The 16587-nt window shown below is 40.2% G+C and overlaps 1 protein-coding gene across 7 annotated transcripts in view; it reads left to right on the forward strand.

The window, feature by feature from the left end:
- The window catches only part of ncor1 (nuclear receptor corepressor 1), an 85091-nt gene that overhangs the window by 17801 nt on the left and 50703 nt on the right, over positions 1-16587 (forward strand). For 4 of the 7 annotated variants that reach the window (XM_054730663.2, XM_054730664.2, XM_054730665.2 and 1 more), the window contains exons 3-14: positions 153-247; positions 377-584; positions 667-849; positions 2260-2373; positions 3211-3267; positions 3363-3415; positions 4787-4853; positions 8313-8485; positions 9126-9216; positions 9700-9878; positions 11626-11692; positions 11798-11890. In XM_054730663.2, coding sequence (XP_054586638.2) covers positions 153-247; positions 377-584; positions 667-849; positions 2260-2373; positions 3211-3267; positions 3363-3415; positions 4787-4853; positions 8313-8485; positions 9126-9216; positions 9700-9878; positions 11626-11692; positions 11798-11890 — 1380 coding nt within the window. Of the gene's footprint in view, positions 1-152; positions 248-376; positions 585-666; positions 850-2259; positions 2374-3210; positions 3268-3362; positions 3416-4786; positions 4854-5599; positions 5769-8312; positions 8486-9125; positions 9217-9699; positions 9879-11625; positions 11693-11797; positions 11891-16587 lie in introns of those variants that run through there. The other 3 variants (XM_015961166.3, XM_015961170.3, XM_054730667.2) reach the window with 2 other exon arrangements.

The following is a 16587-nucleotide window of genomic DNA, read 5'->3' on the forward strand; positions in this document are numbered from 1 at the left end:
CTGACATTTGTTTTGCCTGATCAAAGACCAAAAATGATACTTTCTTCCTATCTGATCTTGGACTAGCCGTTAGCTCATCAGTCCCATAGGGCACCTGTTTCCTACATTTTTGCTCTCGACCAGGTTGCTGTATTTTCATTCCTTTTCCCCAGGATTTCCCCATGCCAGACTATCGTACACACATGCAGGACCCACAGGGTCGGAGAAGACCCTCCTTATTGTCTGAGTTCCACCCGGGAACTGAAAGGTATGGTCGGCCTGTAATCTACACCAGAATTTATTTTAATCTAGATTACAGGTCTTCAAAATTAAAGTCTGTTATTGTTTTACTAAACAGTCATTTTTGCTTGAGATCTTATTACTGTTCTGACTTCAGGCCTCCAGAGAGACGCCATGGCTACGAGCAGCAGTTTCACTCCATCACAGCCCAGGCAGATCATGAGGCCTTGGAGGCTAAGCGGCCTCGCATGGAGACTGTTCCTGAAGCCCACATCTCCCGGACTCCTCCCACTGCTGGGGGGATGGTGCTGCCCATGCCTCACTCTGTACAGGACAGTTTAAGAGCCACTATGGAGATCAAAAAGGTGGGGTTCATATAGTTCTCCACAGATTTCTTCTAATATTTTTTACAGGCCTTACAATGATTCATCTATTTGTAAATGTCAGGAGCCTCAGTTTTCTGTCAAAGTGGAGTCCCAGTCCCCAGGAGTACCTACGCTGCACATGGGGGACGAGCAGGACACTTCACCTTCTAAACTCTCCAAGGAGGAGCTCATCCAGAGCATGGACCGTGTGGACAGGGAAATTGCTAAAGTAGAGCAGCAGATTTCAAAGCTGAAGAAAAAGCAGGTGAGAAACCCAGCTGGGCCTTTTTTTCTGTCTCAGAGCAGACACAGAGGACATTGTGTGGCCTGAATCGAATGTTTTGTAATGTAATAGTCCCATTTTGCAAGATTGGGTCTGTCAGTGGCTGAAACAGGAAAGTCACTCAAGTTGATTTTCAGATCAATTCTGCTCAGGTGTCTTTTTTCTAATGTCACTTGCACATTAGCATCGGCTCTGCCTGCCCGCCCCAGGCTGGCCGCGTTCGTTCCACACTGCCTTAGGAATGCGGACGTGATTGAACACATAGGCGGTCTACGGCCTGTGATGTCATGAGCTCATCTCTGAGGATGTGGGTGGAGCAAAAGAGCGTGAATCAATGTGTTCATGTAGAGCTGAAAGGTGAAGTTTAGCTAACCAATCATAAGCCAATGACACATACTGTTAAAGAGTTACGGTAAATCAAAGTAAGCATGTAAAATGTGTTGATGATTTTGTGAGAAAAAACCTTCAAGCGGCCCTAAGAAACGTCCAGGCAGGCCACTTTAGTAAGACAACTCTAGGACAACTCTCCATGTTACGTGTTAATTTAAAAACATTTGAAAGCTATTTTAACTCTAGTTTTCACCGTTGCATTATAAGAGTGAAGTTTTGATGGTATGATGTCATTTCCTGTCATGTTACAGTACATTATGAATATGGTGCTGAAGCAAAATAATTAATCGAATTGAAATCGCAAAAAATCTCAATTTTTTCTTAAAATTGTTTGGTTCTAATGCTTGAAGTTCAGTGGTGTCTGATAAAACCTCCAAATTAAAATAATATTTACAGTTTGTGGACAGCTGTCAAACTTTTCCTTACAATTCTTTTTGATAAACACTCAGAACTCAGTTGTATTTTCCTTTTGAAAGCTCAAACCAGTTCACCCAAAGGTTTCACCAGTTTAACAAAACAAACCTAAGAAAACATTCCTTGGCTATTCTTTCTGACCGATTTTAGTTTTTAGTTTGTGTTTGTTTTTCTAAGGCAGTCTATTTAAGATTTCAGACTCTTTATATCTGAGAATCTATCCTGACAAAGATGCCTCAGCTTAGTCTGGAAAGATTTTCTGGGATTTGATTATCTGTAGAGTTTCAGCAACTCCTCGTGTGTTCCTGCACCTCACTATAAAAGCTTCACCTCCTCTGCCCTTATCAGCATGGACTCATTGGCAGAAACGATGGGGAATATTCCGATAAAACCTGCACGAGTCTCTCACATCAGGATGATAAGATCCAGTAAACTCCATCAAAACCCGGGTTTCTCACCACAAAATAAAAACAAATTCAGATAAAGCTACCGGAACAGAGTTTGGTCATGTGTAGAAAAGTGGGACTCAGTGGATTTCTTATTTCTTATTTATTTATCAGACGTTTATGCATTGATGTTGTCTCTTAGCAACAACTCGAGGAGGAAGCAGCAAAGCCGGTGGAGCCAGAGAAGCCGGTGACCCCTCCCCCTGTGGAGCACAAGCACCGCAGCATAGTCCAGATTATCTATGATGAGAACAGAGTAAGTTGTCCTGACTCTTCGTTGTTTTTTTAGTTTACTGACTTGTCCGAGTCTTCAAATCTGCAGGTAACCATAGCAACCCCAGCCAAGCAGTAAACGTTGTCTTAAATTGACTGAAGCCTTTTTGTTAACATACTGAAATTTCTCCCCGCTGTGCCTGATCTGGATTTTACACGCCACAGTTGTGTTAAGTTTCTACTAAAACTTTGAACCTAAAAATAACAGCAGGTAATGTTAAGTGTAGAAAATCTCCTTTTTCTCCTCACAGTAGAGGGATGGGGTGTTTGTTATATGGGGAGGTCACCGGAGTTCATCACTGTCAGACAGTGTTATGGTGGGAGAGAGCCGAGACACTCTTCTCCTCAGTCAACCGTTAACCCTTAAGGAAGAGAAGCTGCTTGAGATTTGCATGCAGCTTTTAGTCTGACAGCAGTGCTTGTTTGTCTACATCTGATGGGGGCTTGTGAAATTACGCCGCAAGTCATTATGTTCATAATGATCTTGTACAAGCTGAAAGTCTCCGCTGATCCAGGAAAAATCTCATGCCAGAGCCAGTAATTATATTTTTTTCGTTTCATGTGTAGCTTTTTTCTGGCAATAACAGCTGTTCACTCTGAACGTACGAAGGACTACTGCTCATAATTGAAAAGCCATTTAAAGACTTTGAGTTATTAGAAAAAACATCAACTTTGGTTTTAGTTCTTTCAGAGCCTTGTAGAGAAAATAGTTTTGTATTTTTGTTTTATATGGAACAGAAAAATAACCATTGTTGGTGTATGTCTAAGCTATTATGTCATCACTCACATTGATCCATCAATGTTTTTTAAATTTTTTTAGAAGAAAGCTGAGGAGGCCCATAAAATTCTGGAAGGTCTTGGTCCCAAGGTTGAGCTGGTACGTTTTTCAACCTTTAAAAATTCAAGGAAACGGTTGAGTTTTGCTGATTAGCTGACAGCTAATGAATAATTAACCTGGTGTTTTGTTTTCAGCCGCTGTACAACCAGCCATCAGACACAAAGGTCTACCATGACAACATCAAAACGTAAATATGTCATTTGTTTATAAAAGTCCTTCTAATGAACATATGAATGGTTTGCTGAGGTCATTCCAGCACGATTGCACGAGTCATGATGTTTCACCTGAGTCCTCATAAGCCCAGCTGTCTAATCTGATTGCTGAGTCACCTGACTGAGTTGCCTTACTGACACCAAGGAGTGTGATGGATGAAGGAAGTGGCCGTGCGTGTGCACGCCTGCCTGTCTAGGTTTGTGTTGGGGGTTGAAGGTCGTGTTGTCTGGGACAAAAACCCCTTATCAGTGTGTACCACGAGAGCAGCCCATCTGGCTCGGCCTTTTATCAGGACAGAGAGCATTTCTATGTGAACCTGCTCAACAGGCCACGCTCTCAGGGTCAGGGCTCTCACTATTTTCTCCCCGCAGCCACCATGACGTGTAAACAGAAGAGTTCCTAGTATTCTGTTCATGTCACACTCCAAATTAACAATGGTTTTGGATGAGTTGTTGGAATTAAAATGAACTCATTTCAAATGTGCTTGCCAAGCACAAACTTGTCTGTTGATATATAACAGGTTCAAAGAAGACTCTGGATGTGCAGTGCTGTGAGAAAAAGTACCCCCCCCCCCAAAAAAAAAAAACAGATTTCTTCTGTTTTTGCTGTTTTCAGCAAACTGTTTTCATTATACCTAACTAAATGATGATTTCATTTATTACAGCAAAACAAAAATACTCTCCAACCTAGCCCTGTATGAAAAAGTAGTTGACCCTGTAATTAAAGAGGTCCTTCACTGAGAAACATTTTTTACTCACTATTCAGTCTGAGTTTAACATGCAGGGTGAACATGAAATAGTCTCCTACACCTACCTTCTGCTCCAGGCTTGTGTTATTTGTTGAGATAAAACGTCAATGTTGAATAGCAAACAATGTCAGTGGTAGAGTCGTGTTGCTGTTAGCCAGTCAGAGGCGAGATGTCCAAATATCAGTAAATGAGACTCCATATTTTGTCGTTTGAAGCTACTTTCTCCTCTGATTGAATTCTCCGCACTGAAACAGGTGCACTGGAGCATTTTTTCCTCCATCATATGATTCACAATGCATTTATTCCTACTGTAGACCACTGCAAATGTATTAAAAATATGAGTGAAGGACCTCTTTAATAACTGGCTGTAATCTCCTTTTAGTTGGTTTTCACAAAGAACCTTTTTTCTTAATAAATGAAAAAAATTATTTTAAAAATTAAAATTTACTCTGCTTATCTTTGATATTAACTTTTGTTTGCTAATCTGAAGCAAGAACAGAAGAAATCTAAGGGGGACAAATACTTTTTCACATAGTTTTGATGCTGTGCAAGTATATAAAACCATTAGTTAACAGGATTTTTATTGTTCTCTTTCAGAAATCAAGTCATGAGGAAGAAGCTAATTCTGTTCTTTAAAAGGAGAAACCACGCCCGTAAACAAAGGGTGAGTGTCAGAAAAGCAACGTGGGAATTGTTTGTGGTACGATTGATGTATTTGTGCCAGCAATTCACAAACTGAAGGTGTTAGCCATTGTTTTACCAATAGTCAGTGAAACCATCTTCACATGACTGCTGTACTCAAATGACCTCTGCTCACAGAAATCACCTTATCATTGAACCACTCTTAATGTCTGATACTTGAATACAAGTCAGGTGCAAGGTGATGGTGGCAGAGGAGTTTTGTGTCCATACAGTAATCGAAAGGTTGTAGGTTTGATCCCCGCTTCGCCTGTCGCTGTTTCCACACATTGCCTGCTGGTGGTGGTCGGAGGGACCGGTGGTGCCTGTGTACGGCAGCCTCGCTTCTGTCAGGGCAGCTGGGGCTACAATGAAGCTCATCACCATGTGGGTGATTGATTGTGTTATAAAGCACTTTGGGGGGTTCTATGACTCTAGAAATTGCTATATCAAATACAGATAATTTACAATTGGCCATTTGTTGAGCTTCATGCTGTTGGAGAGGAAATTGTTATATTAGAAAGACAAGGAGCATGCTAAAATGTATTAAAATTTTCCATCTGTCTGTTTTTATCTGGACTTGGAGAGTAGCTGCCTCAGCAGAGAGATCCGAACCGTCCTCTCCCTATTAACCTCCATCAGCTCCACTGGTGGGATCCCAAGGTGCTCCCTTACACATGGAGATGTAATTCCTCCAATGTGTCCTGGGTTGACCTGGGGTCCTCCTGCTGGCAGGAAATGCCCAAAACACCTCCCCTGGCAGACCAAATACCTGAACCATCACTGCCGGCTCCTCTCAACATGGAAAAGCAGTGGCTCATCTCAGAGTCTCTCCTGAATGACTGAGCCTGGCCACCCTATGGAGGAAATGGTGCCCGTTACCCAAAGCTAGCAACCATAGGTGAGGATGGGGAGGAAAAATGGTACATTGACATCTAAGTTTCCTCTTTATCAAAACTGACCGACTCAGGGTCTGCATCTCTGCGGATGTTGTTGTTGTCTCGATTCACTCGTCAATTTTCTCTTCCCTCTTTCACTCACGAACAAAACCCTGAGATCTTTAAACTCTCCCATCTGAGGAAGGACCTCTCCCCTGACCAGAGTTGGCAATCCATCATTTTCCGATCAAAAAACTTTTCACTTTAGCATCATTTCTATACAGAAAACTTGCTAAGTAAAATTCAGGACAACATTAGTTGTGCATAAAAAGAAAGAATTGTCATCATTATTTTCCCCTTTAGTTCATCCAGACACCAAGCCTTGAATTTTAAGGATATAGTCATTAGTATTTTGGTTAAAACTTGCAGACACTTTTATAGTGTGGCCCACTTACCCTCATTGGTTCTACTTTTTCATTCCGGTTCACACTAATCGTTTTTCGGCTGTTGCAAAGAACTGCGTTGTCTTACACTGTGCAAGCTCCAGAACGGTGGCACGCTACATGACCAAGATTTCATCAAGCGAAACTGCATGGTGTCTCGCCCTAGCAGGACACACCAACTTCACTACAATGTAGTCACCGGAAAGCTTTGGTCACTAAAAGCCGACAGGTACCCAAGACAGCAACGATGAAAGAAAAAAAGCACGAACATTTCTCTTATTAAACTCTGAACTAGAGGTCGACCGATATTGTTTTTTCTACTACCGATGCCAATATGTAGGAGACACGGTCGCCCGATGGCCGATATGTACTGCCGATTTTCACGGTCGATATCCAGACATTTTTCATCTTATTTTCATGCTAAAATGTCACTAATAACATCAGTTAAAATTCCCAAAGCTGAATCAGTTTTTGAACTGACTGTTAAATCTTAACTTTGTGCATGGCTCTGTATTAAAGTCAGACACCTAAATAAAGTTAATGAAAAGTGTTAATTATGCAGATGTATTTAGTGAACGTAAAAAGACATACTTCAATTAAAATCAGCAGCAGCTGCGGACTGCCCAAGTATGTACCTGACTGAATCGTCTTTACTAAGGACAAATATTGGCTGATGCAGATATATTTAAAAAAACTGTAAATATACGGTCCGATATATTAGGCGACTGATACACCGGTCTCCTCCTACTCTGAACCAAACTCCAGAAAGGAGTGCTCCACCTGTTCTTGCATATAGTCTCCATTGTTGCTAATGTTGCTAATGCTACACTTGCATTATGCTCTCCTCGCTAGGTTTTTGCGTTACTCCCTGGGTGTATGCTCATTGGTCGATTGCAGAGCTACGTCATAGACACTGAACTGGTCGGTCACAGACCTGCAAATCACGTTCTCCGTTTTTCGTCACGCTTCTATTCTCGACAAAATTTTTGTCTACGACAGTTGAAAGTGTGACCTGGGCTTCATACCTGAGCTCTTCAGTCGTACATTACAGCCAGTCGTCATAAGGCTGCATCGTGTCACATTAGAGACATTTTCAACCAAGGAAACTATTAAACGCGAATCACAAACGATTGGCTTTCACCTCTCAAGTACAGCTGGTCTCGGCTAAAAGAGTTAACCGAAATCTAGTCGTCTTCAGGGAATTTAATTTGCCACTGTTTCTCTTCACTGTGGTAGTTGGGATGTATTTCCAGAACAGGAGACGCCTTGGTTTCCCCTGTTTGTTTGCATGTTTTGTGTGAGGGAGTAACAACTTTTGTGTGCAGTAGAATAACAAATATTGTTACATCAAACAACATTTCTGGGAAATGGCTAGCTGAGCATTTGCCTTCCTTATCAGTTATTTAAATATTGCAGAATCATCTAATGTTTAAACTGGAGGCTGTGGGTTTGTGCTGCCTTGGTTCAGTGAGTTTAAACTCTCTCTCTAGCTGCTCCGTCAGAGTCAGACGGACCTTTTAGACTCTGAACAATGGTAGAGTGCACATGGCCCTGTGCCAAGAGGAAGGTGAATTGTTTGTCAGTCACAGCAGAGAGTGGAAATAAGGCTTGTTTTGTCCTCATCACCGTCCTCCTGTACCTCCACCAAAACCTTTAACTCTTACTCTTCTGGGCATTAGCTGCTTTTGCAGGTTTTCTGTCCTTTATGGTGGACAGGCTGTACCTTTTTAACAATAACAGATTGGGCTTCAGTAATGAAAATACAAGGGCCTTCTGGAGGGCTTTTGAAAACATACCAGATGCATCAGAACAGCTTGTACATGGATCAGGAGACACAAATACAGTTAGTTCCTGTCCCTAGTAGAACATTCGCTTTTCTATAAAGTAAGCTTGTGTGATAAGCTACCTGCTTTAGGTTATGATCTGAGAATGTTTTCTCAAAATGGCATGTAGCGGAGTTCTGTAATGGTAGCACAAAGAGTAAGTACATTTCTGTTTAAACTGCATATTACGAGTATTTTTATGAAAATATCAACATGATCTCCCGTTTCTTGTTGCTAGTGCGAGGTTATCTTGTTTCTCTGCATTTAGACAATCTTTTTCTGATGGATTTTGTATAAACAGGAGCAGAAGATCTGTCAGCGCTATGATCAGCTAATGGAGGCCTGGGAGAAGAAGGTGGAACGCATGGAGAACAACCCCAGACGCAAAGCCAAGGAGAGCAGAACACGGGAGTACTACGAAAGGCAATTCCCCGAAATCCGCAAACAGAGAGAGCAGCAGGAGCGCTTCCAGAGGTAACCGAACAGGGGCAATTTCTTCACCAGGACAAATCTACAGATAAAGAAGTGCAGATGCTGACTAAAGTCTAAAAATGAACGGGGACTAAATACGAATCTTTTTCATTTATCAGTTTCTCAAGGCTGGGTTTACTTATTTTTATACTTGAGTTTTTTTTTCTTCATTAAAAACATTGAAATGATCAAAATTGAATTCATCATAAATTTTGCCATTGTCACTTTTCAAGTTTAATCAAGACACAGATGGCTGCAGCTACAGCACATTTTAATAATCCGTTAATATAACAAATAATGCTTTTATTCATTCAATAAGAAGCTTTTCTTGTTCCATTTTGAAAGCCACATTTTGGGCTTTTATTGAAACATTGAAGGAAGTGTTTTTGTGCCCGTGCTATTTACGCAAGCTGCTTGACTGGAGGAGGAAGCAAAAACTAATCAGACATCGAGTGTTTTATTCATTTCTTTTGGCCACAAAGTTTTGTTCAAAGTATTTTTAAAATCTCCTTAAGAAAGGATTAGAGATAACATTTTGGTTTAAGTTAGATGTTTTGTGTGTTATTTATAATATTTTTTAACGTTTGTAGTAAATTTGTAACGTTTATTTTTCTTTCTAAATTGGAATATTTGTTTCCCACAGAGTTGGACAAAGAGGGACGGGTCTTTCTGCAACAATTGCAAGAAGTGAGCACGAGATTTCAGAAATCATCGATGGCCTTTCTGAGCAGGAGGTAGGTACCAACTGCAGGAAACCTTAAAGGTGACATCCTGACTGTCAGTATGAGCTTCCTTCTGCCCTGCACAGAAAAAAATAAAGCGTGCAATATATCTTACTAGTAAAAGTATCTCATTTGCTGGTCAAGAGACATCTTTAATTGTGAAGCAGTAACAGTAGGGAAGGACAATGTGCGGACAATGTGCATCAGTAGTAACTTTGTGCATCTCTGATATTGACCCAGGATTCAAAGTCTGTAAAGATGGAGGGAACATTACAAATACCTCCTCCAGACTCTTGTTTCAGCACACCGAAAATCACCAGAATATCCGTGTTCTAAGTAGTAGAGTTACAGTTTGTCTCTTTTTACTAGAATAAATGTTTTTTTGTACTTTATCACAAATGTTGGAAGTTGTTTCCGTAAATTGTACGATTGCTTACCAAGTAGGGGAAACAGTTGTCCTTAGAACTGACATTGATCTCTTGCAATGTCCCTCAGAACAATGAGAAACAGATGAGGCAGCTATCAGTCATCCCTCCCATGATGTACGACTCTGAGCAGAGACGGGTGAAGTTCATCAACATGAACGGCCTGATGGATGACCCAATGAAGGTGTACAAAGCCAGGCAGTTTATGAATGTTTGGACCGAACACGAGAAGGAGATCTTTAAGGAGAAGTGAGTTGTTGGTGTGTTCTTTGTGGTTGGTTAGTTGGTTCTTTGGGTTATTTGAGTGCATGTGGCTCTTTTCCACTAGCACCTACTCAGTGCGGCTTGACTCTCCCTATTCTATTCCGCTCTACACGATTTCAACTGAGAAAGGGCTCTAGTGGTTGGGCTTATAGTGGGACAGACCCCAGAGATCTGAAAGTAGCGTGACACAAAACAGTACCCGGCACAAAAGCACAACACAACTATGGTGAGCTTGGTAGCAATGTTGAGCATTCTTCTTAGTCCATGGCGTTTTGTCAGTCTCCGATAAAAAGTGACCCATAAGAGGCTGTTGGCAGCAAGGCAAAAGACTCAGGAGCACCCAGTGACCAACAGTCTCTGACATCACGTTTTTTGCCTGGCTCAGTACACTTGGAACCACTTTGAAGCAGATACTGAAAAGGGGGCAGCAACCTAGTACCTGATACTATTGGAAAAGAGTCAACAGATGGACTTTGGGACTAAAAGGTAGGGTAAGAGTTGCTAAAAAATGTTCGAGCAAGCTAAGTTTTTTTAAATAATGCAATGCTTTAGTGATGCACCGATATGAAATATTTGGGCCAATACTGATATCCGATATTAATATCACTGTTATGGCCGATATATATAACCGATGTTTGCTGATACCGATATACTGATGTTAATGCTTCTAAAATCAGCAGATTTTGCATAGAATGAAAATTATTAAAGCTGAATTTACATTATTATGTACACACCACACACATTTACGTTTCTGAAATGATTTAATTCACTGTTCACATGACTAAACAATTACACATCACCCCCCTCACCCTCTGAAACAGGCAAGCAAATGGAGGCAAGATGGAAAAATATCGGTTGTTAATATCGGCCCGGTTTTATTTATCAAACTGATACCGTTATGTTAAAAGATGACTTAACATCGGCCCATACCGATATTGTTGCCGATTATATTGTCCATCCCTACAAAGCTCTGACCCTCTTTCTTCAGGCTCCCCTCTAAGTCATGTTTCCAGAATACAGGAGAGTGCTGGACGCAATGGTTACTGTCAAACAACCATAAAAACAGAACATTATCTGACCTTTCAAGAAGAAATGGGGTCACTATGGCATCGATTTGCCATTCTTGTCGTTTCTTCAGTTGAAGGAACCTCCTCAACTCTAGGAGTTCACTTCCTGTTTAATTGCTCTTGCTATGCGATCATTTGCATTAAATGTTCTTGAGTTGCCAAACTAAATCAGAAGAAGCAGAAATATACACAGTGAGAGACGACTCAAACGAGGTGTTCCCTCTCGTGGTGGAGGATACATTTTTTTTGACTCTACACTAGTATCACTGAGGTACAGTCAGGTCCTCAGTGATACTACTATGCAAACTGTTGTAATTCCTACACCGTTCACCTGATTGGGATGTAAATACCCTCAAATAAAAGCTGACAGTCTGCAGTTAAAGCACATCTTGTTCATTTAATTTGATATCCATTGCGGTGGTGTAGAGCCAAAAATGTTAGCATTGTGTCGATGTCCCAATATTTATGGACCTGACTGTATCTTCATTGAGTTTCTAGATGTTCTGTTTTATGCATCCTGACATGTACTGCACACGAGCAGTAGAGGGGACCACCAAAGATGATCTAGTTCCACCTTCCACCATTTCAGAATTGTCTGTCTGACTTTGCATCTAAAAAAATCAGTGCTGACTTGTTTTAAATATTTAGTTCTCCACAAATAACAGATTTTTTTCCAGGTTCATACAGCACCCCAAGAACTTCGGCTTGATTGCCTCTTATCTGGAAAGGAAGGTAAACTGTAAAATTTTGAAAACCGAATTAGAAAACTGTTAAAGCTCCAAATGAAATAAGCAAACAAATTTTAAAAATGCAGATTATTTCCTTTCTTATTTTCAGTGCGTTGCTGATTGTGTCCTGTTCTACTACTTGACCAAAAAGAACCAGAACTACAAGACATTGGTCAGACGAAGACGAAAAGGAAAGCACCAAGTAAGCCGCTCTTATTTAAATTGTGTGTGTGTCGCCACTAGGGCTGAACGATTTTGGAAAATAATCTTAATTGCGATTTAATTCACGATTATTTTCTCAAGGGTCTTTTCTCATATTTTTCAACTGACTGAAACTAAAAAAAATCTATATAATTTGTACTGAATATAAACAAGTTTATGTATCTACATATTTTATCTACATGTATTAACAAGTTTATTTGTCTACATAAACATAAACACTCACAAGTAAAGACAACATTTTGTATTTGGAGGTACAATGCTTTGCAGCCAGGAGCACATTCCTTGAAGGAGCATTGGTATTGGCATCAACTGTGAAAATGTATTTGCTGGAATGAAATGTGTCCCGTTCATTGAAGTCTTTTGTGTTTAGTTTTTGACGTCTTGTCCATGCAGAGCTTCTGTAGTTCAGTAACATTCATAGATGCTAGCCAAAACTCAGTGGAGTTAAAGGGTGTGTCCGAATCCACGGGTAGGATGCGTATGTGTACGGGTCCTCGCCGGTCTAGCAAGGCCGCTAAGACCGGAACCCAGCGGCTCTGAATTTGGACAGTCTAGCCTTCACCTCTATGGTGGCCCCTAGGTCCCGTCACAGCCGTGGTGGCAGCTACACGCAAAGGAAAAATGCTAAAGCTAGCGAAAATCGAGCAGGAATATTAAGGAGCTACAGCAGCTTCATGTCCATCAGCAGCGTTTGTTCACAAACGTTTTCAGGTAAAGTAATTTTGTTTATTCTAGAAGCTTTCAGGACTTACACGTTAACTTTAGATCGTTACATGTATGTTTTAAGCTACAGAATGAACTTGTTAAATGTACACAACACATTTCTACAGAGTATTAACAGGAAGGTAATTAATATAAACCAAATGCATTATAAATGTTGAATGCAGTAGGATGTTTTCTAATGTAAATTTGACCTTATAACTATTTTGCATCAAATGGGGGTGAAATGTTTTAAAAAACAGGCTTTTTAATAAAATAGCATTGAAGTGTTTTCAATGTGCATTTGTTTATTCAACTTAAGCCTAATAATGATTAGATTTGTATTAAAAATGTAAATTATCTGTAGTTTTTAACTATTCCCTGCTGCTTTTCTTTAAACTGAACAGAACCAGTGTACTGCAGGTTATAGGTTTATTTTACATTTTTCAATTAAAAAAAACTTTTAATCTATTACAGGTCAGCATGCACTGTGCTGCACATCTGCATCTGTGCTGGTGAAGTTGTGGGTCTGGAGGATTAGCCTGAGGAAGATGTGTGTGAAGGAGGTCAGTGGTGCTCTGTCCTGGAGGTGGTACCAGCAAACCACCACTACTGGTAACAGGCAAGTCATTTATGTAGGAACCTCTATTAAAAACAACACTGTGGTTTTATTTGCTGAAGAGTCACAATTGTTATACCGGTGGATCCATAAACCATCTCCTCATTTCATATTTCTGAATACATGCGTCGTCTGAGCCAGCCCAGCAGTCCCTGTAGATGGACGATGGAGTGGACAGTGAGAGGAAGTATCCCAAAGCTCTCTCTGCAGTCTGTCCTGTATGATGTTCCTCTGACCAGAAACGTCCAGACACGGGTCTTTTCCAGCCCTCCATCCACGTCTGGATCCTCCTGCAGCAGATCCAGTTGCATTGTTAAAGACTTCCGGCTCACTCAGTTTAAATAAATGATCCAGGAAGAGTCACTCAGGTTAATCCTGCTTTAACCGTACATAACTGGTCAATATTTGTTCTGATCTGTAAATAATTGTCACATATTATAAATAGTCTTGTCTCCTTACCGTATTTTCATTTTCTGTTCATGTAACATGTTCAAAAACATCTATAGTAATAAAACTGGTGATAAAATCAATGACCATAAAGAGTTATCGGTTAGTATTTGTTATAATAAATGTGTTCAAATATCAAACAGCTAAATAATATTACCATGATGACAGTAGAAGGCCTCTCTCCCAGGAGGACCACCAGGTAAAGCCTCTCCTGACCCTGGACACCTGCAGTCCTACAGAGAAAATCAGAGACCACAGGTGACAAAAAGGCAATAAACACATTTTTACATTTATCCACATGAGAAGATAAAAATTATATTCTTCACACAAACACTTTTTACTACATTAAAACGTGTCAGCTGTGTAAATCCTTGAATGTAAAACTACTTTTCACAGAGGAACTTCTGTGGTTGTGTGTAAACAGCTTTACTCTTCACCTCTAAGCTTAATAAAAACGCTTCTTTGCTCTGTTGTCCTTAAAACAAATGACAAGTTTAATTCCACACACACACACACACACGGGGGGGGGGGGTAACTGGGACCCGCGATACAAACTCGTTCTGGCTGATTTCTGCCTAAAATGTAATTTAAAAAACAAATATACAAACAAAAAATGTCTAAATTGAACCTCTTTAAGCTTTTTTGGTTTCTACGGCTAGTTTTTAACAAACTTATGTTTAAAACTTCGTAGCTCTCCCCATTTTCTCTTCCTGCTGCAAATCCACAGCTGGCGTGCAAAGCATGCTGGGGTAGTCTTGTTCTGTGAGGATACAACAGACCCGTCCTCGAAATGTGGGCGGAGCGAGGACACGAGAATGAGTATTCTTGGAATTCGGACAGTACTCGTCGCTGCGCTGTGACGTCATCAACCTCAAAATGCACTCTTACAAGCATCCTTCCCGTGGATTCGGACACACCCAAAGCTTTACTAAAATACCTGTCAGTTCTTATTTGATTAATGGCAGTTTTTACATTTTATTAGACTCCAAATTAGGGCTGAGCGATTTTAGGAAAAGATTTTAATTCCTTATTTTTCTAGCAGAAATTGCGATTTTGGTTCAATTCACGATTTTCTGCAAACAAAGGTCCAACACTAGCCTTCCAAGCCATCCTGTAGATTAAGTGAAAAGATGGTCTAGATTCTAATCTAGTACAACAAATCATTCACATTAATATTTACTATTTAATCATACAAGAAAAACAGTTAAAGTTATTAATATTTTGTCCCATTATTATCCTTTTTTATTTTTTAATGTGTTTGTGAAGCAACTTGTGCTTGTGATTTTTATCTAGAGAGGAGCTTTGTAAAACATGTTCTACTCCAAAAATGCATGGAGGAAATCTGTAGGTAGAAATCGCTTTTAAATGTATTAAATAACAAAAAAATGCAGTTTTCCCTGCATTACCAGCATAAACCACGCTTTAGAAATCAGCCTGAACCTGCTCCGATGTGGGAGGAGTCTCTCTCTCTCCCTTACTCAACTGTGTTTTCTCTCTCTGTCCCGGGCTTATCTACAGTGCCATTATTATCAGCTCTAGTAGCGCTGTGTGTGGGAACATAAAACAGGGAAATAACCTGAACATGCAGCTCTGTCAGCTGTGGAGTTGAGCTCGGCTCTGGACGGTACACCCCACCCCCCTCCCCCGCGCTGGCTTTTGCTGCCGCCATAACATGGGGGAAAACCCCAGATGCAAAAAAAAGTTACACAACTGATCCTGGATCAGTCAAAACCGCTAAAACCGCAGCTTTGACGTTCATGTGATCGTGCTGTTTGAAATCGCAATTTCAGTCCAAAAACGATAAGATCATTCAGCCCTATTCCAAATGTAATCGTTTGGCTCATTCCTAATTCGTAATTTGTAAGAATGTAATGAGCAATATCAGCATTAGCATCCCTGTGGGTTCTTCCATGTATATTAGCATTGTGCTAACCACTCGCTGCCAGTCAAATCACAGCCTTTACGATTAGAAAATCTCCTTTTGCTACATCACAATTTAACTGTATATGCAATTAATCTTTCAGCCCTAGTCACCACCATATTAAGCACTCATAGGTCCTACTTCAACCGAGCAGTTTATATGTGAATAATTAGGCCTTCAAAATCTTGCTAACACATTTTGAGAGCAAAACCAAATCATCTACCAGAAAAAGAAACATCAAGGTAGCTCTTGCTATTTATAGGATACCCAACAAATTTTTGTTTGGATTTGTGAAGTTTACAAGTAGTGAAGCACTGATATGAAATGTTTGGACCAATACCAATATCCGATATTAATATCAATGTTATGGCCGATAACTGTTTCTTGCCTACACCGATGTACTGATAATGCTTCTAAAATCAGCTGATTTTGTATATATTGAAAATTATTAAAGCTGAATTAACATTATTATGTACACACACCACACACATTTACGATTCTGAGATGATTACTATCACTGTCACATGACTAAACAAACCCCCCCCCCCCCCTCGCTGTTTTCATATGAGATCAGAGATGAGGAATAGATTAATCAATAGAGGATTTCATAAAGCAATTTGAAATGATGAAACATTTTATTTGTCACTTAATTGATGTGTTGCTGAGCTGATCAACGGTGTCCAATAGAAACACTCTTATTCAGTTAAGAGGTTGGCAGAGTTGTTTAGAGTGTGATGTAAATCATGTGATTGGTCCATACATACGCTCTTCTCTGTAAAGTAGAAGATCTTTGACTGTCAGTGTTGATGTGTGCTTTTTGAAGTAATGAGTCTTGGCTCTTACAGCTCCTCCCTCTAAATATTTGTAATTCTCTTTGAAAAGAAATTTACATGCAACACTCAGCTCCAGCCACGATGTTGATGATGGTAAATATTGCCTGCAAAAGTAACATGGCTGCACCCACTGTCAGCTCAAAAGTTGTTCGGTTGCA

Source organism: Nothobranchius furzeri, chromosome 10 (assembly GCF_043380555.1).
Source record: "Nothobranchius furzeri strain GRZ-AD chromosome 10, NfurGRZ-RIMD1, whole genome shotgun sequence".
Lineage (NCBI taxonomy): Eukaryota > Metazoa > Chordata > Actinopteri > Cyprinodontiformes > Nothobranchiidae > Nothobranchius > Nothobranchius furzeri.